Source organism: Oreochromis niloticus, linkage group LG16 (genome assembly GCF_001858045.2).
Source record: "Oreochromis niloticus isolate F11D_XX linkage group LG16, O_niloticus_UMD_NMBU, whole genome shotgun sequence".
NCBI classification, from domain to species: Eukaryota; Metazoa; Chordata; class Actinopteri; order Cichliformes; family Cichlidae; genus Oreochromis; species Oreochromis niloticus.
This window is the reverse complement of record NC_031987.2, coordinates 33,700,085-33,724,376: the sequence shown is the minus strand read 5'-3', so window position 1 is coordinate 33,724,376 and position 24,292 is coordinate 33,700,085. Positions and strand designations below refer to the sequence as shown.

The window sequence follows — 24,292 nt, the reverse complement described above, 5'->3', positions numbered from 1 at the left end:
TCTCGTTTCTCTTCTGAAAGAGCTGCATGGTTTCTTGCCTTTTCTTGTTTCTGCATTGCCACCAGCTGGTCAGGCTTCTCAACTGTGAGAATGCCCTCTTTGGGTAGGACCTCCACAGGGTGGGTTGACTGGAGATGCAGCAGGGTAGGGGCCTCTTTCTGGTGCTCTATGGTTATAGTGTCTGCCTTGGAGTCAAACTCTGATGTGGCCTCACAAACTACTGTTCTCTGCTCATCCTGACTAACAGTATGTAGCAAAGTGGGACTCTTTCTGGTCCCTGCATGTTCTGGTGTTGGTTTTTCATATGTTAGTCTTTTCTCAGATGGAAGGAGGTCCTGTTCTGTTATAACCTGCAGGTGTAACAACTGCTTTCCTTCTACCTCGGACTTAATGGACATGGCACTGTCTAGACTAGGAAGCAACTGTGTGGACTCACCCTGCAGCATTTGTGTCTCTTCAGCAGTTAGAGCTGCTTTCATCATCGTATCTTTACAGGTATGGGCTGCTTCCTCAGCAGGCCTCTGAATGGAGAATTCTGACTCCTTCCAAAGAGTTTGCTTAGACTCATTAACTAAAGCTGTGACAGGTGGCTTATGTTCTTTTCTAATTGAAGACTTAACAGCAGATTCTGCTGTTGCTAACTCAGTTGTGTGACCCTCTGCAAGCACCTGCTTTTCTGTGGACTGGGCCGAATATAAAATCTTAATACCTTCCTTAACCTTATAACCCATCTCTTCTTGTGGTTTGGGGATCTCTTGAGACTCCTCTTTCAGGATTGACAGTTGTGTTTTCACTTGATGACCACTGACTAGATGTTTAGGTTCTGAAGTGATTTTGACAGTAGCAGACTTCCTGTCACCCAGTGGCTCTGTGCTAACAGCAGAAAGTGGTGTGAGCTCCTCAACAACAGCTAACATGTGTTTTGACTTTTTTTCACTGACTGCCTGAAGCTCAATGAGATCTGGCCTTTGAATATCATCACAGTGCTGCTCTGTGAGGTCCTGACTCTCTTCAACAGATGATGTGAATGCTGCCATGTGAAGCTGTTTCGCAGGAACAGCTGACACTTGGTCTGGGTGAGTAGGAACCACAGACACCCGTTCCTCTGTCTCATGTGCCTGAAGTATTGCTGCCTGGTGGGTAACCCTCTCACAGTACACAGTGGCAGTGGAGATATCTACTTCTCTAAGGGAGCTCACTTGCTCGCTGGGAATAATCTGCCGATCTTCTGTGCCGATGGTGTAAACCATCTGATCTGACTTAGCTTTATCCTGGCCTGGGAGGCTGACCTGGTACAAGCGTGACTCTGTTGCTTGTTCTGTCACTAAAACCTTGTAACCTTTCTTCTGAATGGCTGCCTCCTGTTTGTGAGAAGCAGAGACTGATTCTTTGAATACAACAAGCTCTGCACTACAAGCAGTCTCACCAAACTGGTTGGAGGCTTTACACGTGTATAAGCCACTGTCCTCTTGTTTGGCATTCTTAATAATGATGAAACCAGATCCATCTGAATTGGTTCTAATGATACAGTTTCTACTGGGCTGGATCTGGAAAGGCCCCTTGAACCACTTTATATCAGGGACCGGATCACCACTGACTTTGTAATTAAAAGAAGCCTCTGTTCCTTCTGAGCACCTCACGGGTTGTATCTGAAGTGTGAAACTAGCAGGCTGACCTGTGAGCTTAAACATCTTCTCAACCCATTTCTCTGCCTGGCTGGCTTCAGGCTTTTTCACCTCCAGGTATGTGGTGCATGTCGTCTGGCCAAATCTATTCGTGGCAGTGCATGAGTACTTGCCCTCATACTCAGATGTGACTTGGGTGATTACCAGTGTGTATTCATCCTTCTCCTCTATCAGCTTGTATACAGAAGAGCTCTTTACAACCTTTCCATTGTGAGACCATTGCACAGTTGGCTTTGGAAAGCCAGATACTTTAACTGTAAACCTGGCAGTTTCCCCAGTGTTTACAGCTGCTCCGGAGAGCTGAGTAAGGAAAACAGGCTTTTCTTTTTTTTTCTCTAAAGTGGAAGAGTAAAGTTTGGAATCTGGCTTGAGTTCAAGCGTTTTAGTTTTTTGTGGTAACTGGACACCAGTGTAGTAGGTTTCCTCTTGTTCTTCCACAGTGGTGATGATGGTTTCCTCTGTCAGGAAATATTGAGCAGGACATTGGATAATAATATCCAAAAGACAGCAGCTATGGTTTTAACACTTCATTCACAACATCAAATATTAGGACTGTCCTCATCTAAAACAAATCTCAGCAGAGAGGACTTTTACAGTCAGTTGTTGAGTTCAATCCATATTTTGCTTTCTAAAAGTGAAAGAAAACATATTTTTATATTTAAATTACAATAATGAAAAATCTTTTAACAATAAATGTCTCAGTTTAAAAATATTCAAATTTTGCTTTAGCTGATGAAGTAATTATGAGGACAATCCTAGGACATGTGACAAAACTACAATAAGCACATTAACTATTAACAATTACACGAACACACATGAAACACAAACGCTCTGACCATTCTGGTTTGTTTTTAACTTTCGACCCATTTACAGTGTTAATTTATCAGACCACCACCTAGTGCAAGAATTATGTCAGAGCTGCCCTTAATTAGCAGAACTAGTATCAATTTTTTATCATTCTGAAATTTGTTTTATTTCTAAAATTTCTTATACACATATTACGTATATATTTTATTTTCTTTGATTATTGATATTCTTTTTCTCCTTTAGCTTTTGTTTTTTAACCACTTATTCCACAATTCTGTTCTGCATGGTGTGCACACAGTGAAGGTTGGGAGGGCCTGGTTGCGTTAAGAGATTTGATTGGGCAATACAGTATTGGTAATGAAAGTTAATGAATGGGCTGCTGTCAGTACTTGTACGGCTGGTTAGTAGCTGCCCTTTAATTGACGCATCGGCCCAAAAGTGCGTTGGCCCATTGGGAAAATACCCAGCATTCCAGATTACCAGTTCAGCCCCAGTAATGCTTGATTAATGTCTGATTTCTCATGTAAGTCCAGTGTGCAGCTTGAATTTGGGAATAAAAATATTAACTCAGTGCAGTGAATTCAGTAAGTTTTTTAAATACTTTTTTTTTTGACTTTTGATTTTTTGTTGACAATTGCTCTAATAAATTTGTTAAGCACTGTATATCATTATAGCTGTTACATTCTTATTCATGACATATAAGGCAACTGTATTTCATGCATTTATATTGTCTTGAATATTTTTGTCTTTTATTCTGGAATGATGCACAGAATAAAGACTGTTTGGTATGACTTCCAGAATCAGGAATTTTCAGCAAACCTTTCTACAAAACAAAGCTTTTAATGACTCCATTTTCCCTTTTAACCTTCTAGGACCTGGCATCCACATATGGGGACATCACATTTTGGGTTGTCTAGAACAAAATACTAAATTTTGCTCTACAAGGGCCTGATATCCACTTACGAGGACATTATACTGCCACTGTTCTATCGAAATTTAAAACAAATGACCTCATATGTAGATCTCAGTTTCCTCAGAAACAAAAATAAGGTAAAAAAAAAAAAAATCTGGTAATTCTTTGTTTTTACATTCGTCAGGTCCCAATCAGCCCAAATAGCAAAGAGAAATTAAAAATGCATGCCATGAAAGAGTTCAGGTCTTAGGAGGACAATGTTCATCATAAATCATCCATTTGAAAGCTTTTTTAAAAAAGCAAGCTCAGACTGCATCAGAAATTTTATTATATAAACTGAGACAAACCAAGATGACAGCTGTACATATAAATTCAACCTTAATATCAGAATCTTGTATTTTTCTGGGTAAACATTCATACACCCCTAAAATTACACATATTTACAAGATGCCAAACTTATATTTTGTTTTTAAAAGATTTTTCACAGTATTATCTATTTTTAAAATAAGTTATCAAGTTGCTCTTCTGTGACATTTGAAAATGCTTCAAAAAGCCATAAATTTCATTTAGAAACAGGAAGAACTTAGAATCACACAAAATCCAAAAAAAGACAAAATCTGCTAGAAAAACTTCCGCCTCATCCAAACTAAAGAGCTTCAAGTTTGCCAATTGATTTGTGATAAGATCACTGCTTAAAATGTATGGTTTTAGCAGTGTTAGGGCTGGGACGAACTCACTGATGCATATCAGTAACATTTAGAAGATGTTGTTTTATTTGTTAGTTATTCATAATTGCTGCCTTTGAGCAAACATGGAAATATTAATGTCAGTGATGTCTGTGAAGGTTCTCAGTCATCCAGGTCATCGTAGTCAAAGGAGTTTGCAAAGAAAAGCGTCTGGACTTCTTTAAGTTGCTTGAAGACGTTTCACCTCTCATCCGAGAAGCTTCTTCAGTTCTAAGGTCAATCCAGTTTTGAGTTCCCTCCCCAGACACCTTAACACCCACTCACATCCTGGGCCATCTGACCTCAGGAAATCACATGATAGGGTGGGGCCAGGTTTCACAATGGGCTCACCCGAAACCCTGGCTGATTAGGTCCCACACCCACTTTCACACCTTGGCGCATGTGATTAGAGGATCACCAGGGGGTCCTTTGTCCCTCCTTGGGGGGATACTCCCACTGGGTTAAATCTGGGACTCTCGGCCATTTGACCTTAGAACTGAAGAAGCTTCTCGGATGAGAGGTGAAACGTCTTCAAGCAACTCAAAGAAGTCCAGACGCTTTTCTTTGCAAACTCCTTTGACTAATGTCAGTGATATTACACAGGTTTTTGTATTTGTGATATTTGCCTAATACAAATAATATTGTTGTTGCTATCATCTTCATTAGTGCAAATTTCTCTTAACACCAAAATACAAAAAAACAGGCTGCTAACATTTTTAGATTTTGGATGCAACACTTTGTCACTGAATTGTAAATACATTATGGTAATAATGTTACTTTCAAAGAGTTACCAGACAATAGAGAAACACATAAAGCTATGTTTTTTGAACAAAAATGTAAAGTAGCACATTACCGTCACTGACACACTAAAAGAAACATTTACTACATACATACTCAGTTATTTGAGCGCTAGCTTTCTTGTTAGACACGTGCTATATGTACGACAGGTAATCAAATTATTGTTTGCCACAATCTTAAACCTGTAAGAAGATTTTAAGAAACTAGTAAGTGTAGTAAGAAAACATTCTCTTTTCAGAGACAGAAGACAAGCTCTCTATAAAAATAATAATTTCCTTCACTCAACCTCTAGCCAGTCTTATCTGCAAACTTGCTAACAGGCAGCACTTGGCTTTAAGTTGTTAAACTTCATGGGTTTAATGTGCCTGTAGCATATAATTAGATATTGTAAAGAAATCTTACTGATTACTGAAAAGTTAAGCCTCATGTACTACATATATATATATATATATATGGCAAAATAAATAGATAAATTGCATACACGTTCTCTTTGAATATAAGCTTTTCCTTCACACTCTGTTTTTCATTCATTCATCATTTTCCTCCCCAAGTCATAATCTTATTCTACTGTGAAAGCAAAATTTAGATACAACACAAAATATCAATATATGCCCAGTCCCAGCACCTTTACCTCTAAAACACCTTCAGCAGTGCTGCAGTTTCAATGCAGCCAGCTGTGTTTTGGATTATGCACTTGTATTCACCAGCATCACTCTGGGTCACATTAGTAATGAGCAGATTGAAGTGGCCTGCAGTTTTCACCTGGATTATATACCTGCTGTCTGTGATACGGTCTCCGTCTTTGTACCATTCAGCAGTGGGGTTTGGCTTACCATTAACCAGACACTGGAGAATGACAGGTGTCCCTACTGCTGCCGTTACATCAGTCAATGGTATGATACATTTCGGGGGTGTCTCAGTCACCTGAAACTGGAAGCTACACATATCACTGGACTTACCTTTAAATTCTATCTTTTCATCTTTTGCTGTCTCAGCAAATACATCAAAGTCAATGCTGACATATTTCTCTCCCTCTTCACTTGTTTTATTGTCAGTGTTGGCCACCAACCTGACTGCCCGCTGTGACTCATCAGCTTCTTGTTCAAAATCAAACTCAAGCTCAATTTCTGACACCTGTTCACCATCAAATGATGTGTTGCCAACCATCAAGTCAAATCTCTGGGGCTGGACTTTGGCACTGCCGAGGGACACAGCGGTCAGCTCCCTGCCCCTGGTCTTTCCCGAGAAATCCTTGGCACTTAACACCACTAGGGAAGCCCTACACAGAGTCTCTCCGACAATGTTAATTGCCCTGCAGGTATACACGCCACTATCCTGTGTTGTGACTTTACAAATCTTCAGGAAATGATTGTCACTATCAGAAGAGTGCAAGTATTTTTTATTATTTTGAGGAATTTTTCTATCACCTTTGAACCAGGATACGATGGGAGATGGAATTCCCATAAGTGAGCACTCAAACATTACAGTGGTGCCTTCTGGGGTTTCCATGTCACAGATTGGATTGATGAACCGTGGGGGCATCTCAGTGACCTCGAATGCTATTTTCAAGTCATCATGCTCCTGGGTGACAAAGTCCACAGCACCCTCCTCATAAATACTTGGTAACACATTCAGAGATATGATCATACTCTTATTGTCAGCTGTGTATTCAGGTATGGTGATGATCTTCACCTGTTTCTCAAATTCTTTGACTTCATTTTCATCCAGCTCTACTTCAAGCAGAATCTCTTGAGGAGATGGCGAACGAGAAGAGTCATCTTCCTCCACGTCAAACTTCATGACGTGCTGATGGGAGACAGCAGGTGGGACGGGCGTAAACCTTACTTCCTGTGATACAATGATCACTACAGCAACACTTCTGGCTTCTCCAACATAATTCACAGCTTCGCAAATATACTCCCCCTGATCAGCTTTAGTGACATTTTGAATTGTTAGTGAGATGCTGTCACCATCTCGCTCTATAGTAACTCTGTCATCTGCTAGCAGCTGGGTTTTGTTGCGGAACCAATTCACCTCTGGGGAAGGTAGGCCAAACACCTCAGCATGAAATGTTAATGTGTCATTCTCAAACACGTTTTTCTTCATGAGAGGTTTTAGGAAGGCCGGAGGGATTCCCTGCACTTTCTCCTGCAGGGTTGACAACCCCAAAGAGCCTCTAGCCTGGCTGAGGAATTGATTTTCGTCCACATTCATTCCAGATAGAGTTTTTTCGATGCCCTCATCAGTAGGAGAGGTTAGGAATTGAACAGGTGAGAAGAACCTCTCACATGAGTCTTCTGTTGATGGTCTCTTGTATTCTACAGGGGAGAATGGATATTCCTGAGGGGTCTTAAACCCACCAGATTCATCAGAACTTGGAGTATGAAAGAACACGGGAGACTTTGGAGTGTGAAAGGACTGTGCAATTGGTTGTGAGACTTCAGTAGAGGAGCCTGGGGTGTAGAACCTCTCAGCTACCTCAACTATGTCTTCACTCACAGTGCTGCCAATCTCTATGGACATCTCAGACTCAGGGGACAGCGGCCTCCCCCAGTCTGGAGGAGGACTGTAGTAGTTGTACACTGCACCAAAAGTGACCTCCTCTTCCTCTATGGAGCCAGCTGCTGCTGCTGCTCCCCTAGCTTGATCTGCTGAGTCTCTTTCCATACTATCTCCTTCCTTTCCACGGTCAGCAGCAGCTGTAGACCGACCAAGTGGGTTCGCTGTTGTGAGTACTTTAGGCTTGACAATAAATGTTTCAGGTTCTGACTTCAAGCGAACCTCAATTTTCTCATCTTCACCCTTAATTTGTGTAGGAGACTCAATTAGATCATCAACCACTATGTTCTCTGATATTTCTCTCTTGTCATCCTGGGATTCTAGCATACTACCAAAAACACCGCTGTCCATAGATACTTCTGGGAACGAAATCAGCTCCTCATTATAGGCTTTAGCCTTAGTGGGCTCCTGTATGGAAATAAGCTTATCACCAGAAAGCTCACCCTCCTTACGCACATGCTCTAACATTAACTCAAATTCCTCTTCTAATCCTTTCACATCACGCTTCACATGTTCTTCTACTTCTTCTAAACCCCTTCCAACACTAGCATGGTCAGAATAATTTGCCATACATGAGATTTTAGCCTCACTTTCTACAGAGCAAACCCTTGGAACTGCACTTTGGCTTGCTGGTTTTAGAGATTTAGAAATTTGTTTGGGCTTAACAGTTCCTTCAGGTTGAGAAGAAAGTGTGGGAAAGCAGCTTCCTGCAGGTAATTTCTCAGACTCGAAAGCAATGTGGCTGCCAGTTCTGTCAAATGTTTCCCACCTAAATCTCTCCACTTCACCCGCCTCAGTGTGTTGAGGGAGCAGGCCAAGTGCCTGTGACCCTGGTCTCACCACCTCTGGAGACTCCCACATTTCCTCAATAAACTCTTTAACTGCACCACAACTTACTCGTGAAATAACTTCCTTACTGACATCAGTGACCTGGGAGGTTTCAAAAGCGATGGGCTTGTTGGATTCTACTGGAGCATGAGAGGCTTTGTAAGAACTTTCACTTCCGATTGTAGGTGAAGCAAGCTGGTCACAGCTCTCTGTATGCATAGTATCAGGTTTATGTGGCTTTACCTCTTCCTGCTGGTTAAGAGACATGGCAACAGACGGTATAAACTCCTCTGGGAACAGTGTTTTCTTTCTTTCCTCTTCCAGAGAGAGGTTTTCCGTTAATCTAATTGGTGATGTTGACTCGAAAGCCTGTTTAATCTGAGAAACTTTAATTACAGCAGCAGAACCTTGCAGACCACAGCCAGATATAACCTGAGGCTCTCTAGAGAGACTGGGTCTGGCTATAGTAGTTTTGACAGGCATCTCTGTTGGAGCTTGTGAACTCGGAGGTTTAACTTTTGGCAGCACAACACTATCCTGAGCTTTTTGGAAGATGTCAGGTTTCTTGAAATCCTCAGTTAAGCCATAAGGAGACTTCCTCGCTGTCTGAGATGGGGTGAAATCAACACCTTCTGACAGTTTCTTAGGTTTTTCAACTTGATAAGAAACTTCAGAGATACTGGTTACCTCTCCCAGCTTATTTTTAGCAACACATTTGTACAGTCCAGCATCGGGGTACGTAAAATTGCTGATATACAGCATGTACATTTTATCATGTATCTCAGTACTATATTTTCCAACAGTAGCTTCAAGGCAAATATGGTCATGATACCATGTGACCTCTGGAGCAGGTTCACCAGTTATAACACACTTCAAGACAGCTGTTTCGCCCTCAGAACAGGTTATATTCTCTAATTCAGTGACTACACAGGGAGCTTCACCAACCACATCAAATGAGAAAGTAAATTTGTGTCTGACAGTCTGGGATGCTGCTTCACTACTCGGTCCAGATGACATTCCCTCTGTATATACCTGAGGTTTGTCCACAGCAATTTCCTCAGCCATCTCAGGGATGGGGGTGGCAGCTGTAATTCGGATTTCTACGGGTGAGGTGCTAAAAGATTCATCTGAGCTGCGGCGTTTAATGATCTCCATCTGAGGCACCTTTAACGTTACCTTTCCTGAATCAGTGTAGGTCTGAAACTGCTCCTCAATCAGACTCTCCTGATTTTCCTCCTTCATTGGTGCTTGTATTTTTACCACATCCGGTGTGACTCCTGACATTTTTGGCACCTTTTTGTTAGAGATTTCAAGAGTAGCACTGCAGATGGATTTGCCATGTTTATTGGTTATGATACAGTCATATGTGCCCTCGTGATCTGTTGTTGGATAGAATATGGTGAGCTTCGAGTTATTAGATTTCTGTATGATATCATAGTCAGGATTGTGGTCCACTGGATGGCCATCTTTGAGCCAGTTCACAGTAGGTGGAGGATCACCTTGGAACTGGCCAATAAACTCAGACATCTCGCCAACTTTTACTTTAAGTGAAGATATTTCTTTAACAAATACTGGATGTGAGCCTCCAAGACTTCCAAGATCTTTTATGTTTAACTCCACATTTTCAACTCTTCTCTCTTCCTTCTTTATATCACCTATTTCAGTAGTCATCTCCTTACCCTGTGTAGATCTCAGATTTCTCAAATCTCCACTTCTTTCATCCCTGTGTTGTTTCCATTCAGTGTTTTCTCTTGCAGTTCCCATCTCCTTTTCCATGTCTCTCTCTTCTCTTACCTCTGACTGGAAGTGTTGCCTGCTGGATTTATCAGCATGCATAGCATACTTGTCCCTTCTCAACCTCATCACTCCCTCTCTTTCTGAATCATTGTGTCGACTAAGGGATGGGGAGCTTCTCCTGACTGGGGAAGGCTCACGATGGCTCTCATAAGAGGCAGAAGTACGTTCATATTCCTCATAAGGATGACCAGTGAGCTGGGTTGGAGAGTATTTCTGAACTGATGAAGCCTGAGAGTCCTTTTGATATCTTACGGGGGCATCAGGTGCACCCACATGGTGTAGCAAACTAGCATCTGCAGCGGGGTGCCTGGCCATAGAAGCCTCAAAAGGAGGTGACAGATCACACTTTGCAATGGGCTGAAAAACTGACGGTTTTTCTGTTGAAAATAAATGTGGAGGTGGGGGTTCACTGGGGTGGGCTTCATGAGACATGCCACTATGATGGGGCTCACAATAAGTCAGGGGCAGTTGGGGCCACTCAGACTCGAGCTCAGCTGTATCCTCTTGTTCAACTGCATCCTGTTGCCATTTTAGTATGCGCTGAGCCAGTGCCTCTTCCTCACTTACAAAGTACTCACTGTCCCTCTGCAGCCTTGTCACACGGCCCTCTGTTGGCAGTTCACCAGCCAGAGGCCACTGCAGAGTTTGACCCTCCTGATCTTGGAAACCAGCAGGAGCAGGCTCACTAGCAACACATTTCTCTTTGACTTTGTTTGCCAGTTCTAAAGCAGAGGCCTCTGTGAGATTTGTTCCAACCTCAGTGGTCTTCCCTGCCTGGAAAGGTGAATAACCTTGTAGTTCTGCAGTCTGCTCTTGTTCCATTAAAACATCCTGTTGCCACTTTCTTATTCGCTGAGTCAAAGCCTCCTCTTCACTAATAAACTTCTCACTCTCACTCTTCAGGTCTGAGATGTTTTCCCTCGACAGCTGGAGCTCCTTTTCTGCTCCTGTCTTCTCAAACAGCATCTTCTCTGCTCTAGCTTTTGTTTCAGATCTAGACTCAAATTCAGCTTCTGGTGCTTTAGCTTTTAATCTCAGCAAGTTTTGTTTCTCATGTTCCAGTTCTTCTAGTTTTGTTTTCACTTGTGCTTTGACCGAGTGGGCAGATGTTTCAAGCTGCTCTGCTACACCTTTGACTTTAGGTACCATAGGCAGTGGCACAGGAGCTATCTTTTTCTCCATTACTTCTTGTGGGGTGTGAATGTGCTCCTCACTCTCCCTGTACTGTGTCTCTGCTGGAATAGGCAGATCGGTTTCTGGGTCAAATGTCTCCTCTTCTGATATTCTCATGCCTTCCTGCCTGATCCCTAAGAGAAGGCGTTTCTCTTCGCATTCAGTTCCTCCAGTTTCTAGCTTCTTCTCATACGGAGCTCTAAAAAGCTTGCCTGCAAACTGATCGCATGGCTCAACCTGTTTTCCCCCTTTTCTGTCTGGTGTTACCTTTTCACTAATAAATCTCCCTGAAATTCTAAATCTGTCCTCTGGCCTTGGTTTTGTTCTTGGTGACAACTCCTTTTCTTCTTCTGCTGCTTTAGCTTTTATTCTTGGGGAGTTGTGCATCAGTGTCCGTGGTGCTGTGTCTTCTTCTAGCCCAATTGTCACTGTGGAAGGTTTTGTACCCACAGAGGCAGACCTTTCCACTTCTCTGCTTCTCACCTTTATTGTAGATGTGGGTGTTGATTGAGCCACTCCTTCAGGATTATCTTCCCATTCCTCTTTTTTGAGTGATTCATGAAAAAAAGAGTGTATGGCCTCAGGTTCCACAGTTGCTCCTTTCTCCTGCTGGTCGTAAATGTGCCCTGTGGGCTCTGTGGACTTTGCCTCAGGGACAATGGGCAGATCAGTTTCAGGATCATATGTCTCCTCTTCTGACATCCTACTTCCTTGCTGCCATTTCCTGATCCTCAGGGCAAGGAGTTTCTCCTGACAAGCTATTCGTTCAGCTTCCAGGCTCTTCTCGTAACGAGCCCTCAAATCCTCCCCAGCAAATGCTTCTTTACACGGATCAGCTATTTCTGTTGCTGCTGTGTCTTCTCTAAGAAACTTCTCTCTGGTAGATGTGACTGACTTTGGCATGGTCGACTGTATGAGTAATGTTGCTTCTTGAGAAGGCACACTTTTAACAGGTTCCACACTTTCAGTGTACATTGTAGTTTCTGGGTAAACCACTTTCTCATCGAACGGTCCTTCAAGATTACATGCCGTCATCCCAACATTTGTAACCTGCACCTTATGGTCATCAACCACATCTGCTTGCATTTCAACAAAACCCTTAACTTTTTCTTCCTCTAGTTTCTCTGAATGTTTGTCGTCTGATGTCTTTTCTGTTCCTGACACACTTGTATTGACCAGCTCACCTCTCATTAATTGGATGGCCCTGGTTCTCGACTGAGGCTCGAATGAATGTCTAACACAAGGCTCAGCGGGGTGCCTGCTAGAGGTTTTACCTTGAAACTCCCTATAAGTCTCACCCAAATCAAAGGGTCGATTGAAATGCTGAACATCAGGCAGAGAAGCAGGCTTGACCCTAAGTCTCTCAACATAATCTGCATAGCTTGACTCGCTGGCAACAGATTCTAACTCAAACTCAGAGGAAGACATGGTGGAAATAGAAAGCCTCTTTTTCTGTTTGACAGCTTTTTGGAGTGTAGTAAGTTTTGTTCTTACCTCATTGTGGAGACTCTCAGTGTCACTGAACCTCTCACTGTATCTGTCACTGCACCTGTCACTGAACTTATCACTGAACCTGGTGCCAGTGCGTCGGTCACAGTAGATATCACTGAATCTGTCGTTGAAGCGCTCAGACCTGTCAAACATCGGGGTAGGGGACAGGGCACGCTCAGAGGCCGTTTCTAACCGCTTGGACTCCTTTTCTGGTTCCTTGTCTTCTGAATGGGAACCAGGCATGAAGTACACAGTACGCACAAGAGCATTCTTAGATCGAGATCTACCCTGATGGACCTTGGACATCTTGTCAAAAGGAGACCCGACATATCTGAGGTCAACCCTAAACTTCCTCTCTTTCCTCTGCTCTGCCATTGTATCGATGCTCTCGTGGGCTTTAGCAGTGCGTCTAATAAAGCCAAGATAGTTAGCAGACTGTTCTTCCCTCAGTGACACCAGAAGTGATGCTGTGGATTCTGCAGAACCCTCTATGTTTATTGCCATTACCTTATAACTGCCCGAGTCCTTTTCTTTGACACCATGAATAACCAGAGTGGTAGTGTGAACATGCATTCTGCTGTCAGTGTAGATCCTGCGTCTATGCTCTTTAGGTATAGATCTGTTATTATGAAACCAGAGGATAGTAGGAGGAGGACAGGCAATCAGTTTACATTTGAACTCTGCTGCCTCTCCTTCTAAGACAGACTGAAACTTGAGTTTCTTTGTGAAAGATGGTTTAATGTTTTCTGTCCATGAGCTGATGGATGAAGTCCTGCTGGAGCAACGATTGGCTGACACCAGGCCATGATCTATGAAATCCTCAGTGTCGGAGAAGGCTCCTCTAAGCTGCCAAGTGGCAGTGAGTTCTGTGCTGCAATGCACAGTTTCTTCTTTTCTTTGAGGACAGAACAGTTCTGCAAACAGAAATGGACAACTGTCAGACCAACACAGCTTCCAGGGGTAAAAACTGAAAAAAAGGACTTGAATGAATCATTAATGGAAATATTAAATGCATGCAAGGACTCACAATGCCATAAGAAAATTCACTCACCATATTTGTTCGAATAAACGCAAGACTTGATTCTTTTTATTAGAAACCTGCAGGAAGTTTTGATCCTTCGTCTGTGGAAATTTCTTCAAAACATATATTATTTTGTTGTGATTAAAGAAGCATATTTTCAAGATGGACTGCTACCGTTTGCGTGTTTTAGTTCTTGAAACTTGTTTTATGCTAGAATATTTCTTACCTGACTTGCAGACAGAAGAATAAACGCCCTTTCTAATCCTTAAACTTAAACAGGGAATGAAAGATGCACACGTATGAGATGCAGAACTCTCTAAAAACAAATATTATATTCCAAAATTAACCAATGAAGCAGCAGAATTTGGTGAGACGGCGTTTATTCGAACTAATATAGGTTTACTGGGGTTATTTAGAAAGCAAACCACAGGAATCACATTCCACTATCTGCAAGCCAGGCTAAGAAATATTTTGAAGGAGAAAGGTATCAGTTCCAGATTCGGCAATCCTCCATGTCTTTAAAAAATACAGACCCGCGTTTTTCTGGGAAAAAATCAGATGAACTTTCATGCCAAAGATAAAATAAACTTTTGGATGCAAACTGCTCAAGTTCAACAAATTCTCACCTGAAGGAAACCACAAAATATTATCAAAGTAAGACCAGATGTAATATCAAAGACAATTTAGAAAGTGTTTCCTATCAAGACACATATATATATATATATATATATATATATATATATATATATATATATATATATATGTATGTATATGTAAAGATGTCATGCAACTGTGGAAGGTCAAAGTTCATCCTGAAATATACAAATGATAAAAGCATGGGTGCATGACAAGTACGATCCAACACAAAGCATCCACTCATGTAGCGGTTATCACTTTGCTCTCACTAACAAATTATCTGCTTCAGTGAGCCACAGCTTGGAGTTATCCAGTGACAGACTACTTTCAAATCAAAATTCAGTTGAGAGAAATCTGCTCCTCCAACTGTTGTTTTTCCACTCCATCCGTGATGGAGTAATGCTTGTTCTAATATGTGATGAAAAGTAATCTTTATGACCTTACCTTTGACTTCCAGCTCAGTCTTGGTTTCAGCCTGCTCTCTCACGTGAGTCACTGTGAAGAACAGACATGACATATTATTCACTTTTCATCAACACACTGATCCCAACATGGGCAGATGTAGGCACATTTCCTTCACATATTCTGTACATTTACATAGAAGACTGACAGTTTTCTACCCCTCTCAATGTCTTTCCCTACAGAAAGTATTGCTTCCATATCCTTATTCTGAGCGGGGCTCAGAGTGTTTGGATAATTTTCTATTTGGGGGAAGAGGAGGTAAACACCCAGGTACTCTTATACAGCCTGTCTGGCTGATGTCAGGTCCATCAGTTGGACCAAGAATGTGCCAGCCCACTCACAATACAAAATAAAAGTTTTTCTGTCACGGTTGCGTGGAAAAGCAGTTGCCAGCGCCTTGCTCTATTTTGCAAGCAAAACATGGCATCATTCTTGACAGGGCTGATGGCCTCTAATCTCTGTGGGTGCAGGACTTTCAGGATTGGGTGACCTCTCTGTGGCTGGGTGAGGATGCCTTAGCACCTTCTAATAGAGGGAAGCCTAGGTCCATTCAACAGTTGTTATCCCGGGTCATGGACATTATTGTAATGGTATATTGGTGCCAGGGACTGCAGCCTCTTCTGCACTTGTGTGCACATTCTACCTAAATAATTCTGCTTTGCCTCTCCAAAGTGTGAAACGGACACACACGCAGAACCTGCATTACTGCATGCAGAAGTTGCTTTACCACCGGGGGGGAAATGTATTTGAAGCCTTGAAGTCAGTAGTGAGCAAAAAACGTCCAAAGTGCATTCCACGGCCCCTAATCACCAGAAACAATTAAGCTAGGTGGCTAATATGTATGTAAATATGTTAATAATATCTGTTTAAACGCTTACCCGTGATTATTTGAATATAATGAATTTGTAATTATTAATTAAACAGTTTACAGTTAAATACAGTTATTCACAGCTTTATCTTTTTTAATAAAAACATATTTGAGTTTTGTATTGCATGTTTTATTTAATGGAATTTTTGTTTATTTTTAACAATACAGACATAATGACTCAATTAATTTTTCATTGTTGTTTTGTTTTTCTTTGCTGTTTTTAATACTGCAGTGCGCTCAAACACACTAAAATAAATACCTTGAAGCATCTTCACATTCTGTATCTTAAAATGAGTCATTAGTCGGTTACTAACTTCTGTCAGCTCCTGTTTTGATGCTTTTTTGTTAGGTTTTTCTGATTGAAAAAGAATTTCAAAGAGAATAAATCCCACTAGTAGCTAATGTGACAGTGATGTTGCACATCAGTTCAGGACATCCTCTCAAGTTTTGTCTTGACAAGTGTTTTGTCTGGAGCTAATAAGGACGGGTTACCTTCATCGTTTATGGTGAGTGTGGCTGAGCACGTGGCCTGTTCAGCAGTATTAGCAGTCTTACAGGAGTACTGGCCTGCATGCTAGTAGAAAGCATCCACTACGATGAGAGTGGCAGTGTTTTCATTCTTGTTAGGCTGAACCGAGTGTTGGTTGTGGAACCAGCTTATTTCTGATTTTGGCATGCTAGCTACACACGCATAAAAGTGGGCCACCCCCCTATGAGGCACTGTACAGCTTGTGATTGGTTGGATGAAATTGGCTTTTGGTAAATTGAAGGTATCTTTAGGCGAGTGATGTTGGTGGTGGCAGATCTGTCCCAGGTTTGCTTTTGTCCTTAAATAAAGCATGTTCATTGGCCCAGTGTACTTTGTTCCATTTACATCCCAGTAAGCACCATTTGTGTGATCTGTCAGGAGCTGGGAATAAGGGAATATCTTCTGTCCTTTCACAAAATAACAGAAACTACAAACTAAACTAACTAACTACAAAAAGACTCAAAACAACCCAAACTATTTGGACCAGAGCAAATGGTCCCTCACTATCATGGCTGAGCGTCCCCACCTTGGAACTGCGCTGCACCACTAGTATTTCAAATCACTAAACTGAAACTGACTGGGGGTTCATGAGGTCATATTTCAGTAAGGAAAGCGTGGATAAAACCTTTGACACAGAACTCAGGTGAAAAAGGAAAAAATAAACACAATGATATTTACTTGTTTGTATTTTTATGAAAGATTGTTCCCTGATCCACACCTTGTAGGCTCCAGCCGATGGATGGATGGATGCATGAATGCCATCATTACACAGGCAGATTTTTTTCCTTTTTCTTTTGCCCACTATTGTTATTGTTATAGTTCTGAAAACTAAATGTGTAGGATTTGTTATCGCCAGACAACAAAACACCAAATCATAATCTGCAGAAAAAGTGACAGTGTGCTGATCTGAAACCAGCACTGCTGTGAGCTTCTGTTATTGACACTTCATTTGTCTCAGAGTAAGAAAAGCAGCCTTTCTTTTTAGTAATAAACTCACCGTCTAATGTAAGAGTTGCAGAGCAGGATACTGTCCCTCCATTGTTTGTGGCCATGCAGGTATACTCGCCGTCATCCTCTGGATAAACCCTGGAGATCTCCAGCTGACAGCTGTCATCAAACTGAGATATCCTGAAGAATTCGGACTGTTTGACTTCCTTTTTCTTGTGGAACCAGCTTATCTTCACATCTTGATGGTTGAAAAAGGAAAAAGCAAGGCTTGTGTTAATATACTGCAGTAAATTTGCACTGTGGGTCAACAGCAAGAGTAAATAAGTCAGATCGTGGTTAATTAGTCGCGTACCATTATCAAGTTTCAGGGAGGTTCCACTGGCTTCAAGAGAAGACCAAAGGACACACTACTACTATTGAAACTTATGCGTAGGTAGGAAATTCCATTGACAGGAAGTGGCCACAGGTTTGAATAAAGTTTCAACTTAAAATTCTGTGCAGCGTAATTAGGAGAAACTGAGCAATACTGTCACTTTGTTTCAGTATAAAAAAAATCTCTGCATCACTCAATAAGAAATTGTATTTTTTACCATCTCCACGGACTTTGCACTGGAAGCAAGCTGGTGCACCCTCGCAGGCTGAAGTGCTGGCAATGGGTGAGATGATGACAGGTGGAGCAACAGTAGCGGGGGAGTCTGGAGAAACCACCTCTGAAACTGCAACAGAAGAACCTGAATCAGTACAGATACAGCCACTTACAATGTCTGCCTGGTCCCTGACAGGGCCATGGTGGGTCCTTGGCCAATTCTTGACCGGTCTCCTTCACTGTTCCTTGACGGTTCTTATATTGCCGCCTGTGACGTGGACGACGCAACTATGAGTAGAAACGCCATTAATGAGCATTCTGTGGTAAAATCATGTGTATCCACCAGGAGGAGCAGTGTGGAGGGTCCCCTGCAGGCTTGCACTGAATATTCATACACTTTCTAGTTAGTTGGTTAGTTAGCAGTGCAAAAACTCCACGTGCTGTCAGGTAGGAGAAAAGCATTCAACACGGTGCATGGTCCTTTTTAGGAATCACTGACAAAAAGTATTTACAGGACACTCTTATACAAATAGTCTTCTTCTTTATTTTTTCCCAAACTTTAGAAAAAATTTGCTTTTCTTACTTTAGTGCTTGATGTTCAGCTGCCCTACATTATTTGCATTACATTGAAGCTATCATCACCTCTTAATGATCATGTTGAATTAATAATAAAGTGCAACTTAAAAATATGCAGAAGTCATTTCCACCTTCTGATACGATCTGACCTGTCAGAAAACACCTGTTCAGTTTATTTAGTCAGAAAAAACTATTTCTGGTGGAGAGCTGTGTCCATGAAAACTCTGATTCTGGGCTAATGGTGAGAGCATGCACTCTGCTCAGGAAAAAATGCCAGTTTCAGCAGAAACCAACAATCTGTTCTATACAAAACTGAATATCAAGTAGGAAAACCTTAAATTTATGGAATTCACATATAAGTCTAGACATCATTTTAATCTTAGTCCTATAATGTCACGTTTTCTAGCACACACCATCTCTTGGTGAAACTCTGAAATATAGGCCCCGGGAGAAGGAGGGAGGGACTCCCAGTGGCTGGCAACTGGCCGACAGCCAGCTAGGAGTGGGAATTCTATGTGTGTCCCACGTGTTTCTGCATATTTCTTTTGTGTTTATTGTGTGTGTGTCATATCCATGTCTCACCTTCAACATTGAGTGTTGCAGTGCTTGTGGCAGTGCCATACTCGTTCTTGGCCTCACAGGTGTAGACAGCAGCGTCTTCAGGAAAGACCTCGATGAGCAGCAGTGTGTGCTCGTTGCCATCGTGCAGGAACTTGCACTTGAAGCCAGCGGAGAGAGCCTGGGAGTTTTTGTACCAGAAGACCTGAGGCTGGGGAACACCGCTCACCTGGACTGAGAAGCGAGCTGGTTTTCCAGCCTCCACCGACTGGGGCTCCATGTGGCGAAGGATCTGAGGAGGCTCAGGGACTGAACGAGGCAGAGATTTTAGAGATAAGGTTTAACTGGAATATACAGTGGCATGAAAACTACATAATTTGTTCTGTTTGCGTTTGTGTTAGTTTGCTCCTTGTTCAATGTTTCTTGCTCCATCCTCTCATGTCACTTCCCCTGTGTTAATTTCATGTGTGTCTATGTATTTGGTTACCATATTTCACTTCCTGTGTTATTTTGATTCATTGTCCTCCGTGCCTTGCTTTTAGTTTTCTCATCATCCAATTCTGTTCAGCTGTGTCTTGCTTTCCCCACATCTCCACTTTCCTGATTGCTGTTCTCTGTGGGTGGATTTAGTTTTCCCTTTTGTGCTTCATGTTTTGTTTCCTGGACCTTTCGTAATGCAATATAAATTGCTTCCTTGTGTCCATCCTTCCATGACTGCATTTCGGCCCGCTGGTACCTTCAGCAGCACTTCTGTGTGCACAGCGGTCCCTCATTTATCGCTAGAGTTACGTTCTAAAAATAACCCGCGATAGGTGAAAGTAGCCAACTTTATTTTTTATAATTATTATTGATAATTTAAGGCTGTAAAACTCCTCACTACATACTTTATACACTTTTCTTAGACAGGCACGAACATTTTCACACTTTTCTCTCGTGTTTAAACTCTCTCAAAGTTCAAACCTGAAAAATAAGTCCAGTATTATAGAATGAAACCAAAGACACCAGCGGCTGCCTTTGACGGTGCAAAGCGTTTCATCAACATTGTTGTTTGTTGGGGAGAAAACTTACAAACATACAGTGCAGCACTTCAGAGTCACACTGCTAGCGATCAAATATTTATGTAAATTTGACAAGTTGAACGCATTCTGTACTGTGCAGGAGATATGGCACGAGATTGATTGACAGTGGCCTACAGCCAATCATGACGCAGAACACAATGCGCTGTAAAGACAAAAAAACAAACACAAAAAGCATGCAAAATTGCACACAAAATCTGCGAAACAGCAAGACTGCGAAAGGTGAACCGCATTATAGTGAGGGACCACTGTATATACTTGAGCTTGTACGTATACCTGTGTGGATTGGAGAGAAGTCCTAAATAAATTCAAATGCACCCAATTCTAATTTTTTTAAGTCATTAAAGATATATACTGAACAGACATTTTACCCTTAAAATTAACAGCTCAAAGAAATAATTATAAAGCCACAATTGTCAGAATGATGAGTATATGTAACCTTCAAAGCACAATTGTATCACTGATGAGGAAGTTTGAAATAAATGTCCTGTTTAGAAACATACAAGAAACAACCAGTTTGTAGTGTTCAGTCATACTGTACACATCATTCTTTCTCTGGACTTACTGTTTATTCGAAGCTGCATGGTGCTTCTATTTTTGCCAGCGATGAAGGTGTACTCCCCAGCATCACTCCTGTAGGTCTCTGAGATGGTGAGGCGATGCAGCTTCCTGATGGTCACATAGTTAAATCTGTCTTCCATCGAGAACTGGATCTCCACACCATTCTTCAGCCAGTGACCCTCCACATCTTCTTCATTCACTTCAAACTCAAAGGTTGCACGGTGTTTCTCCAGAACCTAGGAGGGGATAGTGTAATATTTACATTTCTATCTCTGTTCAATTCAATTCAATTTTATTTATATAGCGCCAAATCACAACAACAGTTGCCTCAAGGTGCTTTATATTGTAAGATAGACCCTACAATAATAGGGTTAGGCCCTATTTTCTGTTGAAAATGTCATTAAATACAATCACCAAGCACCTAAAATTTCACCATTAAAGTTCCTTTTTTAAAATGTGAGTGCAGTAAAACATGTTGTGGGGGAATGACAAACCTGATAGGTTCATGTAAACATTAATAGTTTTTTGTTTTACTTTTTATGGCCAATCGTTATTCTCCTTTTGACTTAAGGTCACTGCTTCCACAGAGAGAGAACAGAATAATATATAAATATTCACACACTGTTTCTAGTGTATCTTTATGCCTTATTACTTTAAGACATATTTCTAAATAAGAAATAAAAGAGAAATAAAAATGTAAATCTCGGGTTCAGTATCTGTAAATTTAACCCGTGTCTTTCCAAGCTAAAAAATATAGATGCACCAAATTGACAGTAATTTCTCCACCAGACCCTGTGTAACTCCTGTGTATTCAAAAATAAAGAAATGGTTCTGAAACAGAGCAGCCTTGGTTGCAAAAGTTAACTTAGGATTAAAATAAGATGAAACTCATTACAATTAAATAAATGAGCAGTCTTAAAAAACAGTGAATCATCTTTAATCCTCAAACTGTCATTGCCTGAAAGACACAAGTTTTATTCTGAAACATAATGAACTCACCGTAATTTCCCGCTCAGGAGGTTCCGAGATCCGAATGTCGCGACCCTCCACAGTGAGCCGGGCCTTGGAGACACTTGATCCAGCTACCACTGAATATTCCCCAGCATCAGACATTCGAACCGTCTGGATCACGAGGCGGTGAACATACTTCTCTGCTGTCACAATATACCTTTGGATACAAGGCGGAAGATATCCAACTCACAATTAACCTCTAAAAGCTGTCACTGTCTAAAGGAAGGAGAAGCTGGTAATAGTGATTTTCAGATTAAGTGTGGCCAAGCTTTAACGAGCACTGACAGACCTTTCCTCAGACATGTCCATCTCCTGACCATCCTTCATCCACATCACCTGGATGTTTGGCTCAGAAACCTCACACTCAAAAACCGCCTTCTTCTTCTCTGTGATCTTTATGTCCTTGATCTTCTTGGTGAATTCAATCACACGAGCTGAAAAGAACAACATTTTCAGAGACGTTTCGTAACATTTCTCACCCCTACAGACTGTAAACGTGCTCAGCACCAGGTTACCTTCAACAAAGAGATTAGCAGTGGTGGCACCAGAGCCAGCCACAAACTTGTACTCTCCCCCGTCTCCAAAGTGAACATTTCGGATGGTGAGGGAGTGCGTAAGCTGCCGGCTGCGGACCTGGCACCTGTCCGATGACTTAATTTCCACACCGTTCTTCAGCCATTTGTACGTGATGCCTTCATAGTTGACGGTGACCTCAAAGGTGATAGTGTCTCTCTCTTGGGCATTCAGGTCCTTCAGCATGGAGGTGATCAGAACCGCTGGAGGACGAAATTTGAGGGAAATACAAAAAGACACATTCACTATGTTTGCTTCTGAAGAATTTCAGCTATTACTGTCCGGCAGTTATTGAGATACTTTTATTTTGTTTTATGATTTCCTGTACCTCAGATGAAGAAAATACAACCCAGTTTCTCTGATGTACACAATCTAAAGACAAACTAGCACTCTGAGGACAGAATAGTATTATAGCTCAAATGTATAGTGAGAATTCTGAAACTTTAAAGCTTAAAATATGTTAAATTAGGTGTTTATATAATTTAGAAATTATTTACCCCCCCCCCGTCAGAATTCTTACGGTTGACGGTAAGTGTTGCAGACACTTGGTCGTTGCCACAAACGAAGGTGTACTCTGCAGAGTCGTCTCTGCTGGTGTTCATGATCTTCAGCTGATGGAGTTTTCCCTGAACCACAATCCTGAACTTGTCACTCATCTCAATCTCCACTCCGTTCTTCAGCCAGGTGGACGGCACATTGAAGTGGGAGACTTCACACTCGAATGTGGCCACTTGAGTCTCTGGTACCTCCACACTTTTCATGGGTTTAGTGACCTGCAGAGCTGCATGTAGTAAATCAGGTCACAAGACATGAATAACAAAAGATTACACAAATATTCTTCTGATCTCAAACACCATAAACATCCTTTATATTCTTCAGTAAGTGGATGGACTGCTTTTCACTCTACCTGCAATCTGTGCTTAAGTGCTTTAGATAACATTCATACTCTGATGGATGTGTCAGAGAGCAGCTTGGGGTTACAATCTTGCCATCTAACTGCAAGACTTCACATGTAGTTTGTCTTATAGTGCTACATACCCTCCACGGTGAGCACGGCACTGCACTGCAAGTGTCCAACCACAGCCACGTACTCTCCTGCATCGCTGCTGTCCAGATTCTTCAGGATCAGTTTGTGTGCTTTCCTCTCAGACAGAATCTTGCACTTCTCACTTGACGTCAGCTCCAAACCTTTAAACATCCACCTAACAGGGATGTTGTCATGTGAGAGGCTCATCTCAAAGGAGGCTGTGCCATCCAACAGAGACGTTGCATCTTTTATCTTCTTCACGATTTTGATTTCTGCAAATAAAGTAGCAGATAAAGCACTCAAATTTTTAAGCAGTCAAGGGCGATGATGATACATGACAAAATTGTGCACAATTCTTGGTTATGTGAGTGCAGAATGTAAGGCTGATAAAGTCTGACACTTACTCTCTACGTTGAGTCTGGCATTGGCAGAAAGTTTTCCAAGTTTGAAGGAGTAAACAGACTCGTCCTGTATGTTGCAGTCCTTCACCTTCAGCGTCTGGACCACGCCACTGGAGATGATCTCGTACTTTTCGCTGTTTTGGAGTTCCACCCCATTCTTAATCCACTGGGATCCTTTCACATCTGGGTGTGTGAGCTCTAGCGTGAACACTGCTTCCTGGGTCTCCGTCACAGTCTGGTTCCTCAGAGTTTTCTTGATCTTCACTCCTGCATATAAATATAAAACTCTGCTAACTTTAATGTATACACACAGAGGTGATTCATTAATTTTGAAAGCATTTTAGTTCTGTCAGGAGAGGTGGGACAGACAGAGACTGAAGTGCCCCCGGCTTACCTCTCATCACATCTGAGAGTACAAGTTCTTAACATCCAGCCTCTTATGTTAAAAGTGATGCAGAGTGCTAAATGGAGTCTATCTGTATGTGCTTTTATTCATAAATCATCTTTATTTTTAATCAAACATACAATCACGATATAAGTCTAATTAATATGTTGAATGAAAAAATGCAGTTTGAGTAATGAAAATTATTCAAATGTGTAGATATTATCCAGCTTCGTCCTTGGCAGATTAGTGTCAGAGTGTGGCTGAAACAAGAAATGTGTCGCCAACCCATCATCATCAT

At 41.6% G+C, this 24,292-nt stretch overlaps 1 protein-coding gene across 22 annotated transcripts in view; it reads right to left on the bottom strand.

The window, feature by feature from the left end:
• The window catches only part of ttn.2 (titin, tandem duplicate 2), a 217,833-nt gene that overhangs the window by 166,966 nt on the left and 26,575 nt on the right, over positions 1-24,292 (bottom strand). For all 22 annotated transcript variants that reach the window (XM_025903577.1, XM_025903582.1, XM_025903581.1 and 19 more), the window contains 11 exons: positions 23,613-23,876; positions 23,220-23,480; positions 22,702-22,962; positions 22,124-22,384; positions 21,898-22,042; positions 21,597-21,765; positions 20,602-20,833; positions 18,985-19,269; positions 17,831-17,956; positions 17,290-17,478; positions 14,878-14,928 (listed from right to left, as the gene is read on the bottom strand). In XM_025903577.1, coding sequence (XP_025759362.1) covers positions 14,878-14,928; positions 17,290-17,478; positions 17,831-17,956; positions 18,985-19,269; positions 20,602-20,833; positions 21,597-21,765; positions 21,898-22,042; positions 22,124-22,384; positions 22,702-22,962; positions 23,220-23,480; positions 23,613-23,876 — 2,244 coding nt within the window. The remainder of the gene's footprint in view (positions 1-14,877; positions 14,929-17,289; positions 17,479-17,830; positions 17,957-18,984; positions 19,270-20,601; positions 20,834-21,596; positions 21,766-21,897; positions 22,043-22,123; positions 22,385-22,701; positions 22,963-23,219; positions 23,481-23,612; positions 23,877-24,292) is intronic.